General features: G+C 37.6%; 2 protein-coding genes across 4 annotated transcripts; both read left to right on the forward strand.

The window, feature by feature from the left end:
* Positions 1 to 1,756: 1,756 nt before the first annotated feature.
* Positions 1,757 to 12,586, forward strand: LOC126875251 (uncharacterized). 3 transcript variants are annotated; one of them, XM_050638081.1, is made up of 6 exons: positions 1,772 to 2,487; positions 6,840 to 7,080; positions 7,330 to 7,347; positions 8,350 to 8,451; positions 11,424 to 11,549; positions 12,215 to 12,586. In XM_050638081.1, exons 2-6 carry the CDS (start codon positions 6,915 to 6,917, stop codon positions 12,304 to 12,306), a joined length of 504 nt encoding a protein of 167 aa, XP_050494038.1. In that variant the 5' UTR covers positions 1,772 to 2,487; positions 6,840 to 6,914; the 3' UTR covers positions 12,307 to 12,586. The 3 variants fall into 3 exon arrangements, with proteins under 3 accessions (XP_050494037.1, XP_050494038.1, XP_050494039.1); XM_050638080.1 differs by lacking the exons at positions 11,424 to 11,549; positions 12,215 to 12,586 and adding an exon at positions 9,090 to 9,697 and having other exon boundaries at positions 1,757 to 2,487; XM_050638082.1 differs by lacking the exon at positions 7,330 to 7,347 and having other exon boundaries at positions 1,781 to 2,487.
* Positions 12,587 to 12,726: 140 nt separating this feature from the next.
* LOC126875253 (uncharacterized) lies at positions 12,727 to 19,110 on the forward strand. Its single transcript, XM_050638083.1, has 5 exons — positions 12,727 to 13,704; positions 14,251 to 14,398; positions 14,601 to 15,915; positions 16,026 to 16,215; positions 16,326 to 19,110. Exons 1-3 carry the CDS (start codon positions 13,608 to 13,610, stop codon positions 14,824 to 14,826), a joined length of 471 nt encoding a protein of 156 aa, XP_050494040.1. The 5' UTR covers positions 12,727 to 13,607; the 3' UTR covers positions 14,827 to 15,915; positions 16,026 to 16,215; positions 16,326 to 19,110.
* The last annotated feature ends 4,121 nt before the right edge of the window (positions 19,111 to 23,231 follow it).

Here is a 23,231-nt window from a genome sequence, read left to right on the forward strand (position 1 = left end):
GCCACTATGTATGGGTGACGAACGTCAATCGGATATGTAAGCAGACGTATTGTGACTACAAGTTGTGCATTTTACGTGATCACTTCCAGGGACCACATACAGGGTGTGCCGCTATGAAACGTATGTGGAGCGTGCGAGGGCTAGGCACTGGCGCACCCACGATAAATAAGATTTAAATGTAACGATTCAACCGAATTATCGTCAATTTTTGTGCGCCACTTTATACAATTTTCACGCTTAATCAATCTTTTCAACAGCTGCCAGTATCCTTTTATTTCGTTGGTGCAACATTTATAGTAATTGCTAAATAGAGGAACAGATGCATAACCATAAGAAAAAATCAAACATGTGGGTGACCAAAGAATCAACCGGTTGAAAATTTACTCGTATAATTCAAACTCGTATAATTACGTATAATTCATTACTCTATGGGAATGTCCTTGTCAGGTCTAAAGCAAACTGGATATCAGGATCAATAAAGGTTTTCCTCTATTTTTACCTATAATGATTGATACATTTTTGATAACCTTTATAATAGAATAAATACGTTTATTGAAAACAATGTGTTCGAACATATTAACTTCTAATTAACTTCTTTTGACAAATGAGTAAATATATTTTTATTTTCATGTTTATACCGATATATAGAAATGATATACAGTGAAGAAATATTTGTTAGAGTTATTTTATTAAGACAGATATTCGTTAAGAGACATAATGATGAAAATATTCTTTCCTGTTGAAGATATTGGTAGGTATAGGACTGAACCAATGCAGGACTCACCGACAAGATCAATAAGCAACGTAAGCGGACCCTTCTTCGCAAGGCATTCAATGCTTTCTTATAAACGCCCTTTCATGTCGCCTTTATACTGGTCTTATCCTTACAAAAATCCAGGTGTCTGCTATTGCAAGAGTGGCCTGTACACAACATGCACAGTACATACATATATACGAAGTCGTCAACGAGAAATGTTCGTAAATACGATTGTACCTTGTAAAAGCAACAACTGCGTTCTATATACTTGATCCACAGTGCTAATTTTTATAAAAATATACCTGTTGTGCTTCTTAAAAATATGCAACATTGGGTATATGCATAATATTTTACTATTTTATGTGTACCATATAAATTAGGACTTTATCTGAAAAGGCAATAAAAAATTTAACACAAAGGTAAGGTTATTATTTCAGAATCAATAATCTATCAATACGGAACTCAATCGCCAAATCAGTGACTGGCACATCTAAAAAATTTGCAAATCCAGCTACGCAACGGCGCGCAATGCAATTTATTCCTCTTTTGTAAGCCCAAAAAGGTTTTATTTTTTGACAATCTTTTTTCGTCGAGTACTATTTGTTACATGTTTTGTTTAATACATCCCAGTCGAAGAAGTGGTACGAATATTGGCATCTGATTTGGGATTGGAGTTCCGTGCATACAATGTATATGAACGGTTACACGTTTAAGCATTCGTACTCTGAAGCAGGTATTCTTTTTTCTAGGGTTCTTAGCTGCTGAACAGTAAAAGTACGCACGTGAGCGCGTTGCACTAAATGCGAATAGACTGAAGACCGATCGCTAGTCTTGATAGATTATATTTTATATACGGTACTTTCAATAGTAATTCCCTTTTAAGGATTCAAGTTAGTATCTTTGTTTAAAAGAAACTTGATAAGAAGCTCGTTAAAATTTATCATCGCTTCGAGGACAGAGAACCGTATTAAACGTAACAGGTACATATTGTAACAGTTTAAATACCTCGCGAAAATTCTTTAATAATGTAATTTAAAATGAAAAATTATTACGTTGTCCAACATCAATACGATATAAAACCAACCATGCTTTGAGCACAGATTAAACAATTGTTGGCGGCAAAAATATAAGACAAGTACGAATTGACATGAATGATACTGTAAATTACGGTAGCGGTGATTGAAGTAGCAGCTAGGGGTGAACTGGTTATCGGGGAGTTTAGAAAAATTCCTGGTTGCTCAGTATTTGGGGCCGTTCTACGTAGGATTTGATTAATGAATTAAGAACAGGAGACCGGTCATGTCGGTAATCTTCCGGTAAAAATTTAAGTCCCAGTCCGCCCCTGGTAGCAGCAGTAGAGAACAGTGGTGGTAGTGGTGCTGCCTAATACTCTTTTCAGCCCTCGGCCGACAGTTCAGCACAGCCCGTAGTCTTCGACGGTTGCACGTCGTTCAATCCGGCACACTTTTATAACCATTGCACACTTCCTACTATCTCATTCACGTTTTATAAACAATGCGACAATCCACGGTTTCTTAAACGAACATTTCTCACTTTTGCCGATTCGTATCTCCGTAATTACGATGCAACCAGCTGATTTGTTGAGAAAATTAAACGTGACTGAAAGTATTTTGTGCCAGTGAATCTGAACATGATATTTCAAAGGATTTGACCGAGAAAATGGATTTTATGCCATGGATTGTCTAAGTGTCCAACAAGAAGAAGTAATGGTGAGGAAATATTTTATAGTCTTTGTATTTACGACGTACGACATTTTGTGCGGGAAATATCAGACAGGATAAAGGTATTATTGTAAAATCTTTTTTCTAAAGAGATATAACATTCTGGGTACTTTTATCGTTCGTTTTGCAATAATGTGAATAACATACTTACTTTTGAGATTAGCTTTTGATAACTTTCCCCTCATCGTTTTTTCCTTGGTTTTCGTAACAAGGAAACAGATAGATAATTCGGTCAAGTCAAAGGTTAGCTGGAGATAAAGTGTTCTTCCTTGAAAATGTATAACGAAAAAATGACTTCCGATAGGAACGCCTTACTTTTGATCTTTGTTCAAAGATTAACTTGTCGATGTAACATCTTTAAATAAATGTTGATGTAACATTTTTATTCGTCCTAATATTGAAGATAAGAAGGCGAATACGCGAAAACATTTTCTTATTAATAGACGGCGGACGTTTATGAATTTATAACAAAGTTGAAATGTGCAAAAATGCATAAAATACATATAGTGTGCAAGAACATTTCTTTAATGATGTATAGGAAAATTTAAATTTACATAAACATTCACAGTTTACTTGTTAATCATGTCTGGTGGAAAACAGATTCCAACATCAATCGTTAATTAAAACGAGATATTATGATTTCGTTCTTGAACTATCGAAAATTACTCTGAATTATCGAAAATTCAAATTTTCTTCATTTACAACTTTCGTAAAAGTTAAACTCGATGGTTTTGATGTCTTTATTAAGACGATTTATGCTTTGTTGCCTTCGTTCATTCAATGTTTCCTTGGAAAAGCATGAAACACAGGTGAACTGATCTAACAATTGATATTGTATCTCTATTTGTGACAATTGTTAGCTACCAATTTGTAGATAAACGTAAAATATTCGGTATTGCGTAGCTCGCTCTACGATTGTAGTTCTCTAGCTAATATCTTTCCTCGAAACGTTCATGCAACCGTACGAAATGCACGGAAAATGGGAAAAATCCACCTACGCTTAATTTAAACTCTGCCAATGATATTTGTTTCCTAGCAGCGAGTGGTCGCGCTATAAAATTGCAACATTCATACACTTTTATAACCAACCTTGACTCTATGTAGTTCAATATTCTCGTCGTTATTCTTACAATACACTTGGTTCGCGTCTTCTTCTTCTTCTTCTTCTTCAGAGTCTTCTTCGGAGTCTCCAGAAATGACGTAATTGCTCAAGTAGATAAACCGTGTCCGCTTTCTGTCATATCGCGTTCAATACCTTAATTAACTTTACGTTTTACGTCTTCAACAGTTTTGGGGCCAATGTTCATTCGGTATCGATCTTTTCCTTCGATCCTTAGGAAAAACAGGAACAAAATTTCGCTCTTGAAACGAGGACGCAATCAGCAGGAAGATATTCGGCGATGCCACCTTGATTCAAAAACATGTCCAAGACGTCCGTGTTTCGCGTACAGGGCCCTTAATTGAGCTTAATTAACGATTGTCCGTCTTTGTCATCGTGCCGTGACTCACAGCGAATGTAGCTTCTCGTACTTGTCTCGTTTTTTCCTTCACACTATTCTTTTACTTGTACTCGGTAATTTTTCTTATGTTACTTCTTTTATCAGAGTTGCACGTCTCCTAACAGGCTTTGATATTAGAAATACCGCTGAGTCAGCAGTGCCGGTCGTACTTAAATATTAAGACGCTTGTTGTACGTATTTAGCACAAATTTAATGCCTTTCGCTGCTCTTATTTCCCAATTATTCTATTATCAGACTGTGAATGTTTTGTGCAACTATAGAAAACTTGAAGGCACATGCAAAAATGCACATAGTGCGCATAATACGGGCAAATTTATGAAATACCCAAATATAATAGTCATTGGAACATACGTATAGCAAGTGAAATAATCGTCTCCGATTCAAATTTCATTTTTTCAATTGTATTCGCGAAGATATTAATTTACATAGATGTTCACAGTCTCTTCATTGCGAAATATGTTTTCGTGATTAATATAATTAAATATAATACTGAAAATAGAGTATTCAATATGCAATATAATATTCATACAATAAGTTGTTGTGTTCATTGGAATGTAAATTTGCATGAACATCCGCAGTCTGTCTATTATAAATCATTCGCGTATACGCTTTATAAAATGTGCAAATGTAAATGTAATAGGGTCGATAAAGAAAAATTTGTTGAGGTTTATCATTAAACGCGACGAACAGACAGGTGTCCTGATATAACTGGCAGTGAGTGTTCATCGAATAAACATTCACAGATTCCCTGCGAATTTTTTAATCAAATCTATCGCCTAATTCGCTTCAGCGGTTGTCCATTCGATCGAACATAGCGAATACGGGAAAATATGAGGTTACACAAATAGATACGGGTATTTTGTCTGGATAACACGGATCGTTTCGTTTGTTTGAATCTTTTCGTTTATAGGTGTACTGGACTATTTTATCGCCATCCTGTTTCCATCAAAATACGCAGATTCAAAACCTATAAATAATTTTTGGAAATCGTTTCCATCACATTTTTATTGGTTTAATATTTCTATGGTCGGTTCACTAATTATTTCTGCGTTTATATGAAACGAATATCGTCTAATATTTATATTATAACGATTACAGAACATCGTTCGCTTTACGCATTTTTCTACCTAAGTTGAGCCAAGTTGGCGAGCACAAGAGGGTAGCGAGGGATGAATCACTCCCGAAATGAAATGAATACGCACGATCGATATTAAAACCACTCGTTTCAGAGCGAAACATATATTTTCTGTGCAACCTACGACATTAAAATACTACTCTATCTTGAGCAACAGATACGAGGATAATATAACGTAATTATACGACCTGGTCATCGATTTACGTTGTAATTTTCGCCTCTAATGTCTTCGCGATAACTAAACGAGATATATTATATTATTGTTATTATTATTATATAAAAATTCATTAACATTCGCGTTCTAGTTATTAGCAACTGAAACGAGATTTACAGTTTGTAGCGCAGTTTGGTACATTTCAGCTAGTACAGTAGGTCTTGGCCCTTTAAGTTGTCTCTCAAGCTGCGTTTTATGCTGAATTATTGCCCATTTATGACGCGTTTTATGCTTATAATAATCTTCTTAATAATAAGAGATAGACGATAGAACTTTCCAATTAGCTAATAATTATCTCATTAAGAGGAGTATGTTGTTGAACGTACTTGCATGTTTTCACAGCATCGTACTATTCAATAACGCAGCGGAAAAAATTGCTTGACGCAACGATTATACAGCTGGGAGAATATTTAAAATGTACACATTGATAAAACTCGTATTAGGTACAAAGGGGCCCTTTTAAAACTCACCTTGGATGACGATAATACGACAATCGTTATCGTTCATATGGTACTGTCCCACCGGTATTCTTATCCCGTAATCTTGCATATACTTCCGGTTGCGACAGTCATTATACTACTATGCGTATGGAATAAGTCTGGGTAATAAAGAAAAGGTATAAAAACCGTGGACAATGGAGCGCAATTAAAAGCATAAAACCATAGAAGATTAAAAAGAGATATCTTGCAAGTAACGATTGGAATAATTATATAATTGATTCGTAGCTTCGATAATCTAGATATCGTTATACATTCGGTAAGCAATATTACGAAAGATTCCCAAATAATCACAAATTGCTTATTTCTCTACGCGATTATGAAACAACAAAATTTGGGGGATACGTTGCAAGTATTTTGAAACGATCGTACGATTAATTCGCAGCTTAAAAATTTAACGATCTCTCGAACGCTGTTGCACATCGATTAACGAACATTCCAAAGGATCAAATGTTTAAATCCAGAGACATTAATCGAAGAGTGCTCGTAGGAAACACTGCGAACGCGAAAATGGAAAATCTTCGACCTTTTAATGGAAAATGTTCTACGAATGAGAATAGAGTTTAAGTACAATTTTCCTTCCTAAATAGATATCAATAATTCTAGAAGATGGTGTCACGACGTCGCCTCTGTAGAGAAAGCTATAGTCACCAATGAGCGCTGGTTAATTGTATCGCGATTTTTTCCTTTGCTATCTAAATGACATCTAAAAACATTCCAGGTGAATGATCCAAATGAATGAAACATTCTTTTTATTCTTTTCTTTACGACTAAGAGGTCACATATACCGGTTTTTCCACAAATACTTCGCTTTTCCATGAATTTCGACTACACGAATGCGCGAGTTCTCTTTCGCTCCTGAGGAACTCGTTCCGCGAAGCTCGCAGCGTTTTCTACAAGCACTTTTCGATCGTATTTCGAAGACAAGCGTGTAGCAACGAACTTGACAAGTTTCGTGTTTGAATTTCAAGCAGCAGATAAAAGCGGAACTCTCGTAAGAACAGCGGAATCTCGATCATCGTCGAAGATGTCGAAGAAGAGGCGTTAGCATGAGCCACACCACTGCATTCAGAGTACTGACGCTGATCCTGATCCTCGGTGATCTCGAGTCGATCACGGTGGTGAACCACCATCCGGACGAAGAATACTTTCTCGAGCACGAGGTCCTCTGCGAGGAGGCAATTACGGAGGCGAAGAAGCTGCAGCTCTATCCTGGTAGGAAATTTACGCGTTTCGCTCTCGATACTAAAAGCGTTACACATGCCAAGCCCCTTGTCCGACTTCATTCTAACGTCTGGTCTATAAAGCATCTTTACGAAGCACCGAAATCTATTTATCTTTCCTCCGAGAATAACCTCCCTTTGATCCGTTTAAACGGATACTTGGGCCACGTCCACCTACCGCGAATTAACTCGACGAATTGTCTCGTTTTATTAATTTCGTCTTTGTCTTGCCACTTTGCAGCCGGTACGGACAAGAAAGGTATTCGATCGCTTCGAACGATCGTCGTTCTAATTTAGGCTCAGTATGCTTGTCGCACGCCAGGATCCAAAGGCCACCTTCTTCCTTGATGCGATCGTTACCTGAAAATAATTGCTCGAGAGACAGGAACGATGTTGCGATTTTCAAACGTAAGCACCGCGTATCGTCGACAGGAAATAGAAATCAAGGTTACTCGGTTTTGTTTGACAATTTCAGCTAGCCGGCTATTTGTAACGATACACAGGATTCTAAGAAAAGTTGTATCTCCGATGGTTCCGCGAAGTTATCCTTGCATAAATAGATCTCTGTCATTTTTTATTTGCGCCGAACTACCGATTTTCCCGTTACTCGCTGCGTTCGCTCGTTTGTTTTATTGCATTTAGACTATTTGAAGTTATTCTTGTGAAAAATAAAGCGCGATTTACTTTATCTTATTTCGTGATGTTTTATAAGCATTCTGTATCGAACGACGTAAAACGAAATATTCGTACCCAGTCGGTTTGATAGATGATAATAAATGTTTTAGGTGACATAACGTCGGTATAGCGTTCAACATCAACGACATAATTTCAAAGCAGTTGCATAAAACCTGCAGCCACCAATTAACGTGAATTACACTCGTACTCCCTCGATTTGATGCGATTATCGTTTGTTTTAATAACAGCTCTACGAAACGAGGATAATGAAATGTAACTCTGAATCGGTCGTACAAAATTGTTATTTCTCATTTCAAGGAACATGGTGTCCTTACTGCAGCGTAGTAGAAGGCTACCAGCTCTGTGTTCTTCTTCCAACTCGCCACAACGTGATTACCCGCTTGATAGCAGTAGCAGCGGCAGCAGCTTTCCATTACAATTCAATTTTAATATTCATTTTTTAATCTACATTGACGGATACGAAGATGTTGCAATTAATTTAGAGATCGAGGTTTTATTTAGTGGCACAAATAGACGAAATGTTTCATCGAATAGAAGAAATATTATATTTTGACGAATTCCACAGGTCCTATCCCAGGATGCAAACCCTGCACCAGATCAGAGATGACTTACTGCAAAGATGGAAGCGTGATAAATGATCACTGTTGTTGCGATGGCAACTCCAACGGTGAGTAAAATTTATAACAACGATAAAAAGCAAAATATGCGATATCGATGTTATTTATTAGTCTTCTATAACGAGTCAATGATTATAGCAATAATCGGAACAACGATACGATAGTGAAATGTTTGAATCGAAAGGATCTTTTAGAAATTCTCGCAATTCAGACTCTGAGGTTTCTTTCTGCTTCAATTTTCTATCGTGAAAATTTCTGTGACGCATTGCCGCTATACAAAACTTTCTATATTGCATAGTACGCTGCGTTTAATGTTGCAATAAATATAGAAAATGGAACGATCACGTTGATTTCTCATCAGTTTCGCTTTTTTTTCAATTACATTGCTCGTATTTTAGGCTCGTCCTTCGTCGATTTACGTGCATATAAGAATCGCCTGAAAAACGACAATCGCGTGCAGACAATTCGTGCGTGAAGAATTGACCGTGCAAATGCTGGTGGTTTGATTGTGCAACTTTTCACGGAATTTTCGAGCCACGATAATAGACCCTGAAATTGTCGTAATACTTGCAATTTCTACAACCGTGTAACAACTACAGTACAATTCCAATTAGAAAATACGAGGGAAATGCAGGTTAATTTCCTACGTAGCAAACATAAGTAACGCGATATTATTTATTTTTAACAAAAACGACAAGACGCGCCAAAATATGCGTAATCTATAAGCGAAGAAGTCGATGGTTGGTAGGTTGCCGCAGAACTTGGCCCAGTTGTTCCCCCCGCGTGAGAATGACGCGTGAATTCGTGAAACACCTTCGAATCCAGCTGAACGGAAGGACAATCACCTGTTCAGGAAATCATCGTTGTTCGTTCGTAACGATTGTTCATCGTAACGATCTATCCTTGTCAGACACGCGCTTCTAAATGCGCTGAGACGCGCAGGGTGGTTACACATACCAGGTGATTCACGCAAAACGACCGGCCGTTAACAGGGACACTTAGGTATTCCGCGCATCCGTCGTCCCAACTCTTTAGTACTCTTTACGTAGTTATCGGCCGTTCACCTCTAACACCATTTGCTCGAATTTCTAATTAGCATAGTTTCTCCGATGGCCTTGCTTCTCACACACGGACAAAAGCGCAATTGGTCTGCTTAAAATCAGTTCCTCTTTCTGTCTATCTTTGTCATTATATTTATCGCCTTTTTATTGGTAATTGGTAATTGGTAGATTGCAGATATCACGATTATCGATTTGGTTTTTTGAAAATATATTCATATTTACAATTAAACGTCTGTTACAGAAACACGTGCAGTATATTGTCTTCAGAAAGGTACACGTAAAAGGGAAAAATACCAGAAGATAGATTATCGAGTTCGGTGAAATTCGTTGTAAATTAGTCGACGGGTAAATTTCAAGTACTTTGAGAAGCAAATAGATATTTAAAAAGTTATCTTCACGGCTAAATGCTTTTCTGTGTCTGGAACGACGACGAAGATAATTAACCGTTATATCGCTGAAACACCGTGTAGCGAAACGCTGACAATAAAATGTGTGTCATACTAAAAATAAACGAATGCGTAAAAGGATAATTTATTTTATATTGCACAGGGCGTATCGTAACACGTGGGACCCGCTTCAGGACTGGACAGAAGGCACAAAGACAACGAAGAAAGTTCATACAAACACGTGCTGCTCTACCTGATCTTATATAAGTTGCATTATTTTATATTTTACATACAAAGGCATTTTCGTGGTTCACTAATCCGTAACTGCTTATCTTCGCAGAAGGTGCTCGAGATGGCTATCCTCGGTTATCTTCTGTCCTGAAGCGGCTCCCACGTGTTATGATTTACCCTGTATATTAGGTGTACGAATGAATAGTCCAAATTTTTCACTCTAACTCGAGGTTTAGTCTTAATAAATAACTGATAGATCCACCATGGAAAAATTGAGTGTCTTTAAACAAGATCCAGTGATCAAGGCATTGACAAAGGGCATCGACAAAGCAGCTAACTGGTTAAGCCATCTGCTTTAAAGTTACAAGATAAATCAGGAAGATATAGAATAGAAAGTTTGTAGAGTACATTGACTGAACTTGAACAACTGACGTCGATTGAACGACTTGCTGTATTTTTAAAAAATAAGCTTCGAGTTTCATTGAAAAATTGCGATTGCAAGGTTAACAACGCGAACGATTCCCGTACAAACCGTAAGCAATTCTGTAACGATTCGTTTGTTATAATAGTTTGACCACAATGTTCGTCGTTAAATGCTCGTCGAGCGTACACGAATGGCAACGGCGACAGTAGCAATAAAATTGCGTTGCTGCACGCATCGCGTGCACGAATCGAATACATGAGTCCATTTCGATCAGTCTTATGAATCACACGTTCTTCTTTGCCCATTTCTAATCAACCGATTCGATTACGCAGAAGTTACAATACGGTAAATAAGAGTATGCTAAAAGTAACAGAATACGTGCACGTAGTCCCGTATTAGTCCAACGAAAAATCTGAATTGTGCGACGTTTTTCTTAAGTGGAATTTCGAATTTTAGTTATCGTAGTCAAAAGACAACTTTTTACGAATACACATCTCGCAAACTAAGGTCGAGCGACGATTACAAAATGTACAAATAATTGCACGAGAATTAAAATTAGTAATCAATAGTAATTATAAAATATTGGCAATAGGAAAAAGTTGTCCAAAATTTTGATTTCTACGACATATACAAAGATTATGGAAATCGGTAACTTCCTATTTAAAAAATGAACTTGAGCTTGAAATTCCTCCTCTGCTACCGCAGCTAGGGGAAAGTTATTAATACAATTCCTTGTCGCGTTAAACAGCTTCCGTAAGAACTGTCTTTTCGATATCCTTAATTCTTAATGACTGACAAGATATCCCAGCGATATTCCACTTGAAAGATACCACCCTGTGTATAATTCTTTTAAATTGATCATAAGGTTTCTCTGATTCGTCGAAAGTCTGTTCCTGACACTCAACAGCCTATTGTTTCAGAGGTATTCCCCTTCGTGAAGCACACTTGTCGCGTGGGGCCAGAAGAATGCGAAGTACAAGCTGGAGACTGTGCTGAATACGCGAGGCTACGGGAATGCTGCTGTCATTCCTACTTAGCTTCTGTATGTAAGTACTATTTCTCCGCTTACGTATTATGGTGAAACGTATTGTCGAGCTAGACGTCGTTGCGTAAGCGCGAGTAATCTAATATCTTCTGTTTGAGATGAGCACAGAACTGAAATTAGCGTAATTCTATAATATAATTAACGAAAGAGCAGAGAAGGAAAGATCATTTTTCTCACAGGGAAAGTACAGTGCCGTGAGTATAATATAAAATGCCGTGTTAAACTCAACCCTATTTTTAGACGTTCGAAATGCTATTAAAAGAAAAATTGGCAAAATCGTTTCTATAATTTCATATCACAATATAGACGTACAGTACTAGTGAAATAACAGTAACTTGTATAAACTTAAGATCTGTTTTCAATCTTTTGAAGTCTGGAAGAAACGGAATTTTAACATATCCATGATCTTCTTTGGTAACATCGAAGAGATAACGCAGTGAATGTGTTGGAGTCTATAATTATTCACAATGCTATATATGCCTTTTGTTAAAAATTAGGTATTTGGGAAAACAACTCGTTATTAATTGGACCGCACAGTTTTATGCATTTGTGAGAAGTTTGAAGGTGCAAAAATGCACCTTCTTTATCGTAACTTTATCTGAGATATTACATAATTCTTAAAATCTGTTCCTACATCGATATAATTGACAACTGTGTTTTTTTCAGGGAAATACTTGGCGAACGACGCGGTATCACCGACGAATACACACTTTATAAAGTTCCTGGCGATATTAACGGTGCTCAGGTGGCTCTCATAGCCGACCTAAAATTCACAGTACACATTTAATACCAAATATTTTTTGTATAGGACGAGTTATTTTAATAAATTATTTTCCCATCGGCACGGGAGAAATTTAGAGGCCAACAAACGTTTCTAACATGCGACAACGAAGTGAAATTTCTAATAATTTGATAAACAATTTTTGCGGCTTCACCTGTACATATGAGAAAGTGTAATTGTACAAATAATGAACATTGTCCGACGGCAACATTTGTATTTTAATGGATGAAATGCAACAAACTATGTACAAACGCGTACCTAAGAGCCTATTTCAACCTCATCCTCTTCTTTTCTTACGGATGTGATGCAATACCGCTTAAACGACGGTTGCCTAACTGTAAACATTATCAGCACAAAACGATTGCACGTAGAAATGTACCAAATCGAATTGTTGCAGCATTGTCGGTTCTCGAGAGTAAAACAAACGATTTCCCATAAAATGAACTCGTTGGAAAAAATGAAGGACGAATGTTATCGAACAGTCTTAATACGCAACAAGTTGCACCAAACTTTGATATGTACTTCTGCCCGTCATCTGCGATGTACGAAATACGCGATCATCGTCTGACAATTACCTCGCAGCGGCGAACAGCGACGATTAATATTACTCTCGATGTATGGACGAATCCAAGATTTTCTTTTCTACGTCATCGAACGTAGCGACGCGGAAAGAAAGCGTCTTTCTCATCGCTCGACATTTTAATAACGGGACAAAATGTATCGTTACTGAGCCCTATGTATATCGAACATCGATGTAGACATATCGCCATGTCTGATAAACTGCGTTTGCGCTTCCTAAAAGGCAAGTCCTTATTTTTGGCGATTGGCAATTGCGAAATTAAACCGGATCCGTGCAATTCGACTTTCATCTGTGTCCTTGACGCGCCTCCGCTCGCGGTTTCGTCCTTATTCTCTCTGAAAATTCGCTCTACCTCCAGACACGCTATCGAAATGTCAATGTAAAAAAGAAAATACACGCTGCAGCAGATTCCGTGGAAAATTATCAAAGATATGTCTCGATATTCGTCGAAGATTTCCTCAGCGAGCGATATCGTTTCCTCGTTTTCTTCTCTTTTTCGTATCAGCTCAGGAAGAGAGGAAGATCTGGATCTGTTACGAGTAACGGGTACTGGTCGACCGTATTTAAGCGATCCTCCCGTAAGCAAGCAGAGCTGCGTGTGTGTCAATAAACGTTGCGTGGGTTTTGAAAAGAAATCAAAGTAGGATCCACGCTTATTTCTTCGGCTCAGTCTGTCCGTGTTCGAAAGCGTTAGACGAATGTGTGACAAGACGATTTCAATTGAAAAAATGCATATCCTAACTGTGATATTCGCCGGCATTGTGACGCTATTATCGCACGTTGCTACCGCATCGAGTAAGTACTACGAATTGACACGAAAAAGTTTTCGTTAAAATCGAATATATCCACTTTCGTTGGTTGTTCGCAACTCTATCGATCAGTCTAACAGATTATTAGTAGTCAGTGGATTTTTGTGTATTTGTAAGAATTTCTAGAGTGTAAAATTGATCAGAATGTACGTAATATGAGAAAATATCTTGAAAGCGTAAAGATTTTAATAGTTCAAAGACTTTTTTGATTTCTAATTAGCTATTAAAAAATAGTTGTTTTGTTTCAAAGTTCAATTCGTTCAAATTTCCTACTCTATTCGTTAGTTATCAAGTTTGTTCAATTTAAAATTTACGAAGGAAACTGATGGTAACATTTTATTAACAACAGATGGTAAAATAGTCGGTTTCATCTTAAATACTCCGTCAATATGCGAAACATCATTGTTTTAATATTAAAAGTTGTTTTGGCAATTTGTGATAATTTAAATATTAAAGTATCGGTATTTGATAATTAACAAACTATTTATATTTTTGATAATTTATATTTCTTTTCATAATTCACCTCGGCAAGGCGAGCAAAGCGCCATGGCGGATAGCCAACCGAAAGGGGCAAAATTGGCATTATCGCCCACTTCGTCGTTACAAACGGAAACGTATCAAGACAGCATCGATTATTACAATTTCCCAATCGACGATACGTACAGACCGCTTCAGAACAAGTAAGTATATAGGTTTTTCTAATCATATGATAACATATTTTTTAAATTTCCTACAAAAATTTTTTCTTAATTTCCTATTACAATTTCCCAAATTATAGCTCGTTTAAAGAAATATTTCAAATAAAATTACCGAGCCAATATTTTTACGCTTAGGATTTTACGTTATGATCTTCTGTCACTAAGAATTGTCTTTATTTTCCAGAAAATGTCCACTATGCGACAGCTCGGTCTATCCCTATTGCGGAGAAAAATTGTTGCACGACGCGTGTTGTTGCACCAATCCCTATACTCACGACTTACCCTATCAGTGTAAATTAGCAGATTGCCGATTTTTGCATGCAAACAGTTGCAGGGAACATCGATTAATCGCAACCTGTTGCTGCAGCGATGATTATCGGTTTTTATTGAAAAGTTTCCCGAACGCTTAACAAGCGTTAACTGCCAGGCGAATTTTCCGAAATCTGCCTATTTATTTTCATCATTTTATATCATAACATGATACAATAAAAAAGAAAAATATCGTTAACGAGCGAAAATGAGCGAAATCGTCATAATACCTAAAAGAAATTAATTCATCTTAATTAATTTTTACTTTCCTATGCAAAAAAGAACGCGAAATCTGTTGACCCTTTGATATCACTGGGCCACGTGACACAGTCACCCGTTTTTTCGTTGCAAAATCTTTCGCGCGTTACCGTTCCCATTTTGTTATCAATTCGTAAAGTTACCACTGTATCGTATCAGTATGTTTCCCAGCATTTGAGATTTGTAACAACTGTATCACTCGTACATACATTGTTATCGAATACAAGCTTTTGAATACAAATTCTTATTAATACCTAAATTTCTTTTTTTCATTAAGCAAGTAGAGACAATACAAAATTATAGATTCAGTGCTCGCAAATTTACGTTACATAGAGGATTATTACCACCCGGCAGCTTTTGGACGATGCAGCAGTGAGGGTAACCGCACGATGTCGAAAGGATTCGTTCGCCACAAATTTGAGCTCGGAGGATCGTTGCATGGAAGATCCAGCAGATGATGTAAATCTTAAGCGACGCAAAGTCACGCTACATATCTGCTACTAGGCAACCCACCACCTAACCATCGTTTTTCTCCAGCCACGCCCATGCAAATAATTATACACATATATATACACATATATCTTATGTATATATACATATATAGTTTTAAGAGGGATTGTAAACGGATTTATAAACGTAATTTATAAGAATTTTATTATACGTAATTTAGTAATTAAGTATATAACTTGGAAATTATTCTATTTGTCCGTAGCGAAGAATTCAGGTTGGTGCGACAAAACGTGTGCTGACATCTATCAAAAGAGGCAGGAACAGCGACTTGGAGAATGTTTGGACAGATGGCACTATATGGTTTGTCCGTAGAGAGGATCGCAGGATGGTGCGACAAACCGTGTGCTGACATCTATCAAAAGAGGCAGGAACAGCGACTTGGAGAATGTTTGGACAGATTGCGCCACATGATTTGTCCGGAGGTAGAATCGCTGAGTGGTGCGACAAACCGTGTGCTGACATCTATCAAAAGAGGCAGGAACAGCGACTTGGAGAATGTTTGGACAGATGGCGCCACATGATTTGTCCGGAGGTAGAATCGCTGGGTGGTGCGACAAACCGTGTGCTGACATCTATCAAAAGAGGCAGGAACAGCGACTTGGAGAATGTTTGGACAGATGGCGCCACATGATTTGTCCGGAGGTAGAATCGCTGGGTGGTGCGACAAAACTTGTGCTGACATCTATCAAATGAGGCAGGAACAGTGACTTGGAGAATGTTTGGTCAGATGGCACTACATGGTTTGTCCGGAGAGAGAATCGCAGGGTGGTGCGATAAGACGTGTGCTGACATCTATCAAAAAAGGCAGGAACAGCGACTTGGAGAATGCGAGGACAGATGGCACTATATGGTTTGTCCGTAGACAGAGAAAGCAGTTACGTTTAAAAAGGACGCGTAATTTCGCGATAAGAGTAAGCAGTAGTGTGCAACATGTGTAAGTATATAAATCAATTGCATCTTTGAAATGCATCGATCGCGATCCTATCATATACAAAATCATTACCATGTCAACAAAACAATCACCACGTCAACAAAATCTTCATCGCATCAACAAAATCATCACCACGTGAAAAAAGAATCACAACGTTAACAAAATCGATTATAGTTAACGCTAAATAATTCTAATTACTTATAATTCATTATATTCCGACTTTTATAATTATGTTCAAGAATTAACTACTTATCGATTGAATTTCAGCAGTTACACGTTGATCTTTACGCCTGTACTTCATTTTTTAATCATTCTCGTATTTGAGCATTCGCAACGTTGTTCATCCTGTCGTAATACGTATCGAGAATATGTGCCTTGCAAATACAAAGTTAAACGAGTTTAAAGAAATAGGATGAACAGAAAATTTGCGTGCGTTAACGAGCGACGCAAATATGGAACGTAAATAACGATAAACGCATAATGAATCAGTGGCGATATTTAATCATGCCACTTTGTGCAGTTGGAAAATGGGTCAGTGAGTCTGTAACAGATACACCGTTTAATTATGTATGGCAATTAGTCTTAACGCACGCCCGATAAAACGCCACCGAAATTAAACTCGTTAATGAGACGTGCTTTTCTCTCCAGAAAAAAATATCGTTACGGAATTACGCGCGTCCCAAGTAAATAAATACAAGTAAATCCTTCGTCGCAAGAAGTACGAAACACTTCGGTTTAATAAGTTTATCGCGCAACCGAAATTAAATCGGACAAGCAGAAGAAAAGAGAAAACTGTTTAAACGGTATCCGTGATTAGCGATAATATTGAACGAGGTTCGAGGTCATTCGTGTATTCTTTTTCCCGTCAATAATAAGCGTAATTATATTTATTACTGATTTTCCCTTGAAGTTTGCACGCTCCCATTAAATGGCGATTTATCGTCCGTTTCGAAACTGCAAGACTTAAATAACAGTTCTCATCATTTACGCTTGAAAAAAGAAAATATCGAGCAACCTCGATCGCAACTTCATAACGTCGATCATTGATTACGAAATCAATCGTAATTGGAGAAATGACCGATCCAACGGCCTCCTTCTTTCTTTTCGTTCTTTATTTTAATATCGTCCTGGTGAAAACAATATCAATCTCAATGAATAATAACGTTACAGGACGATAAGACAGCACGTTTAACAGAGAATATCGAATCGACTCCGTATTATTAAAGAGGAAAAAGTACCGACAAGCACGCCGATGATAAATATTTTCTACCATACCATACGTCAATAATTACATAAACAAATTATCACCTGCTACTCGGTTACTTCGTAATCGTCTTTCCAATAAGCGAAATATCGCATCTATCGGCTGACGAATCCCAGCCTCGCGGTGGTAGCTGCGATCTTTTCGAATTATGCTAGGCTGCGTCTAACGGTAACGATACGTACGCCCCGCGCTCCTCTTTAACCGTGGAATCCTCGCGAGGGGAACGATCCCTCTTCTTTAAAAAAGAAAAAAAAAAAAGGAAAAAAAAAGAATACTAGGAAAAGGAAGGCGACGTTTTTCGAAGTAGATGCATCGACCCTCGGTCTCGGGGGTAAATGTTTGCCAAGAGCCGAGGTCAGAGTCAAGGTCGTACACGTGTCGAGGGGACCGAATCGGTGGCCCAGCGGAACACACGTGCACCCCCACTTCCTTGCAGGCAGACAGTGGGACTGCAGGTAGATCGGGAAAACGCTTTTGAACAGTCGATTGCTCGATTCCAGACGGACGTGCGTCCGTAAATCGATCGATTGGTCTGTCGCGCTCAAAGTCAAGGACTACGGCCGTCGTCGACTAATGGAAATGCGTTTCATTCGTAATGTTTCCTATTGCGTACGTATAGTTTTGTTGGTGTAACGTTGAAACGAGTTACGCTTCCAGAATGGACACCGTAATCTTCCTCAGATTTCGACAAATTTCATTCGAAACGAAGTTCAAAGATAACGGCTTGAAAATACCCGGTCATTTCGATTACTTTATTGCCTTTACATCGGCAACGATATAGCAGAGTAATTCTACCGAATATAGAGCAGCGAATAATTCGGATCTTAATGTCGTTCCTTTGAATTTCGACCAGCGTATGTTCTATAGGTAAGTTTAAGTCGCGAACAACGTAGAATCATCGCGTAACGCGACAGAATTCCACCGAATTACTTCGATTTCGGTTACCTTTGGACGACGCGCGCCTCAATTTACGCGCCAAAGATCCCCGAGGAGGCGTGCGTTTCTAACGTAGGTAGTCAACGATCGACCCGACAGAATCGGTTCGTTCGAATGCAAATCATCGATACGCGGTGCGTTAATTATCTCGAAATTACATTTAGCCATTATTTAAATCACGTTTTTACCAACACCTATTTGTTTAAATAATGCTCAGATCGAAACGATTATACGATATATGTATGTACCGAACGTTATACATTTAACGTAAAAACGATGCTTTCGATTAATTATCGCAGCTTCGATAACTATCGTTATAATTATGATATATAGTTTACCACGTACACGTAAGTACGCGAGAAGAAAAACTGCAATCCTTTCTGGTACACCATGATACGCAAAGTACTTCTTTTTAACGTTTCGAAATGTATCTCTATCGCTGTAACCTTTGATTGAAAAAAAAAAAAAAAAAAAGTTAAGAATAAATATATTATTAACGTTACTTTGATAAACTATTACCCTGATAAGGGTACGATGTTCATTAGCGTGTTACAGCTTCTGACACGTGTATAGTATTTCTTCCTCTTCTTCTTCTTCTTCTTTTTTCAGTTACATCACGAAGATAAGTGAAATGGTCGCGATAATCCGTATATACATAGTAGCAAATTCAACTTTTTTCGATGCAGATTAAGTAATAACCGAAATACACGAATATAAGTAATAAGATAAACAAAATGAGTCGGAGCGGAACGTGTGCAAACATCGTCGAAATACGTATTACAAAATGTCAGATTCCCAGAAGCGACGAAGAATTTTGGAAGTTTTTCGAAATCGATGAAATTCAACGAACGAGATAATTTCATTTTTTCGGAAATAATTAAATCTTTTTTAATGAGATTTTCGTCGTATTCGAGTCTTAGAACAATCTTATCGAACGATCAGACGATTTTAACGAACCGTCTTCGGAGTCGCGTATTTCGCGTTGAAGTGGATAGGTATTTCACCTTGTCGGCTAGCCGGCACGTGGCTCTTTCGAACGTAAACAGACGCGCAGCCAGACGCGGCAATCTTACTTATCGTAAGAACATCTAATACCGGAAATCTTTATCCCAATCTCGAAAGTTAACGCGTTAATTGCCCCGACTAACGATATCTAACGAAAGCGCGTTTGGTAATCTCGGGAAAAATCCAATCGGAACAAAATTTTCTTCCTGCGAACACTAACAAACGTTTATGAATATTCGATATACGTACTTTCTCTTTTTACAGTCATTTCCTATTCGGATACCTTCCTCCCATCTTTTAAAACTTTTTCTCTCTTATTAGATATCACAGGTATTTTTCAATTCGTAATTCATAATAAAATTCATAGTAAAACAATTCATAATTACGTTACGATATGTTATATGTTAACTACGTTATAAACGAAATAACAAATATTATCTTTATTAAAGAAATTGGTGTTGACACGACACAACACAGCAGAAATGGAATATAAACATTCGTTGTTTTTGCCTGGGAGAGGAAATAGCAATTGAAATCATTCGAAGAACGATAGTAGGCGTTGTGCCATTATCAATGTAGGTGTCATTAAGGACCATGGAAGCGATAACGTATCAATTACATCGAGAAGGCAAATTCGATGACGAGACGTTAAGACCAGACGGAGAGATAATTTTTTTCCCTACCCGTATTATCTCACACTTTTGTCGACTTAATATCTGTAATTTCAACTTTCCTTAACCTTTTAACCCCCAGTATTACAGTGCTCTATAATGTAATGTATATCGATGTATTTTACATAAACACAGATAATTTGCAAATAATTTACAGCTGATCGTATTTAAATTACGAATAAATCAGATGCGAGACTGGAAAAAGTCGATGAATGAAACAGGAAATGAATGACAAAAGAAGACGAATGAAAAAAATATTACTACGATCTTTTTTACTAAAATTTCCTATTGAATTAATTTTCAATATCTATCTTCTACTTAATCGTATAACATTTTCGTTGTTGAAATAATATTTTAAGCGGATACGGTGACGTTAACTTATTATATATATTATTGTAACTAATCTGCAATATCTCTACATCCCAGTATACTTTGTTAATATATTTGTTAATATCGTAATAGACAATGGAATTATAATATACATATAGCTATTTCTTTTCTTATCTATTAAGGAGAAACTAACAAATTTCCTAAATATTAGCAAGATGACTCGTCGAACGTCTATGCGACTAGTCTATGCGTATCCCGAGTACGATCTACCCTAACGGACTATTCTAGAAGGGCTCGTACGTACTAGAGAACTCTGCCTAAGGAATTAGGAAGGATCGTGAGAATCTCCTATGTTCTTAGCGGACATCTAAAGACGTCAAGGACGCCGGAGGGTTACACGTGCCGACCATTTCAGGGCAACAACCCCCGACGCCAGGAACTCCAAAGAAATTCCAATCCGTCCCTCCTTCCACTCTTTCTAGATAAATTCATAAAATCGCCTTTCTCTTTTTCTTTCTCCTGCCGTTTTTCCATTCCTTCGTGTCCTATTTGCCTCGTTTTCTTTACGCGTTTATCGGAATCCTGAAACCCGCGAAACGAGTCTCGAAAATGCTTTTATAACGCTTAAATAATTTTCGAGACATTTCAATCTTATTTTCATTTGGCAGAACCGAACGATAAATACGCATTGAAAAATTCAAGCACGTATTACGTGCAACCAATGCGTATTAGATATTCGTTACGCGTAAATTTCATCTTCACACTCTGGCTGATCTTGTCGTCCCGCGTGTACTCCTATAATCCGTAGCCTCGTTTTCCATTTTCTGTCGAGTACTTCTCGAAAAAAGTTACAAGAAAAATGGAGAATGTCAAATTTTAGAAAACGAAAATTTACTTTTTAATATCGTAATGCCACGACTTCGTATTTTCTTAAATATCGTTATAAAAATAAAATATCACTTTATTCTCCATCCTGTTCTGCATTGTATTCGCTTATAACTTTAGGCGATACACAACGCATTAAACTCTAAAAAATGGAAAGTATTCGTTTCTCGTTGCACGCCCGAATTTCTACCGCAAAAGTGAGAAAATTTGAATTCGCAATGCGAAGAGCGCATACGGAAGCATACGAAAAAACGTTAACCTCAAAATTCATTGCAATTGGCAGTCGCCCTTTTTCCCTGCACCCTACGCGCGTTACCAACTTGGCTACGATATCAAGATCGAATTCAAATTTCAAGTTTATCCAAATCGGTCGGTGCTGCTGAATCGTGCGTGTCAATGAACGCGAAAATAAATCGATTCGGCCGAACTTTGTTCCACGTGTATTCCTGACGTTGAACTGCCATCTGTGATACGTTTACGGTAACTTTCTACGACTATTCGCAATCTGATCGAAAATACTTTCTCCTACTTTCGATGGCTGATGGTAACGTCATAACGATCGGTACGATCGATCGATAAAGTTCGACTGGGTATCGGACTATGGTCGGAAAAAAGCCTCTACAACCGTATGCACATTTCCTACGAACATTTGCCGCGGATAATACGTCGGACGAGCGAGATGACGTAACTTTGGTATGCATCGTCGATATTTTTCTCGTACGAAGAAATCCGCGAACGGACCGCGTACCAGACCAGTCTGGTGTTACCGAAACGAATCGGGTCTTCGTCCTTGTAAGTTTCAGCCACGTGAACGACTGATTATAGATGACACATTCAGTTCGTACGGCGGTTTAACGAATGCAACCGTTCTTGGAATTCGTACGACCCGACGAGAGCGGCCGAAAATAAACCGCGTTAATTGAAACTCTCCGTTACACTGTATGCCAATTTAGTTACGCAAACTGTCGGACTGATATCTCAGCAATTGATCCGTTTATGGAAATTGATTATGTCGTTCGACTTGTGAAATTATTTTAATCTCAGCGTTTTACATGGCTCCTCGCGTCTGTCGATTATAGCAGGGACACGTCCACCAATAATAAGTATTATATTACAATAAAATTCAGAGATTATCGTATTCGCGTAATTCAAGAATAGATCAACAATTTTTTAGTACCAATTTACATAGTAATCGGTCAATATGTTACGATGCAATTTGTGAACTATCAAAATGACATAATCGAGGGATAGATTGGCGATCTTTAGGTACAAATTTACATAGTAATTAATGATATTTTAAATTACAAGTTTGTATAATCTATCGATAAAGGTACGCTAAATTCCATCGCGAAGAAAGTGTCAACGATATGTGCATGTTAACAACGTATGCATACGATTTATTTGAACAATGTTATCATTTTAAAAAACACGCATATTGCATAATATTAATTACCGCGTGTCATCGAATACTTCAAAGATAAGGGGACTCGACGAATAATCTCAAAACGACCGTAACCGTATAAGATACAAAGTCTTAATGGAAAAAATTTAATAGTTTAAACGACGTGCCAGAGTGTTTTGCAAGATTTAAGCGATTTTCAGAATCCATTGCACAGTTTGACCGACAAAACTCTACTGATAATTCTACATAACGAATGCTTAAATTATTTCAAGTCATTCTGTGTTATTAGATGGATCAGTCTGAAAATACAAATT

The sequence above is a fragment of the Bombus huntii genome, chromosome 17 (assembly GCF_024542735.1).
Source record: "Bombus huntii isolate Logan2020A chromosome 17, iyBomHunt1.1, whole genome shotgun sequence".
NCBI lineage: Eukaryota > Metazoa > Arthropoda > Insecta > Hymenoptera > Apidae > Bombus > Bombus huntii.

Excerpts from the sequence above, each read along its gene's own strand:
- LOC126875251 (XM_050638080.1), top strand. The coding sequence starts at position 6,915 with ATGAGCCACACCACTGCATTCAGAGTACTGACGCTGATCCTGATCCTC. Across the intron at positions 8,452-9,089 it reads TTGCGATGGCAACTCCAACG|AAACGACAAGACGCGCCAAA; the intron begins GTGAGTAAAATT and ends TATTTTTAACAA.
- LOC126875253 (XM_050638083.1), top strand. The coding sequence starts at position 13,608 with ATGTGTGACAAGACGATTTCAATTGAAAAAATGCATATCCTAACTGTG. Across the intron at positions 13,705-14,250 it reads GCACGTTGCTACCGCATCGA|GCGAGCAAAGCGCCATGGCG; the intron begins GTAAGTACTACG and ends CACCTCGGCAAG. Across the intron at positions 14,399-14,600 it reads TACAGACCGCTTCAGAACAA|AAAATGTCCACTATGCGACA; the intron begins GTAAGTATATAG and ends TTTATTTTCCAG.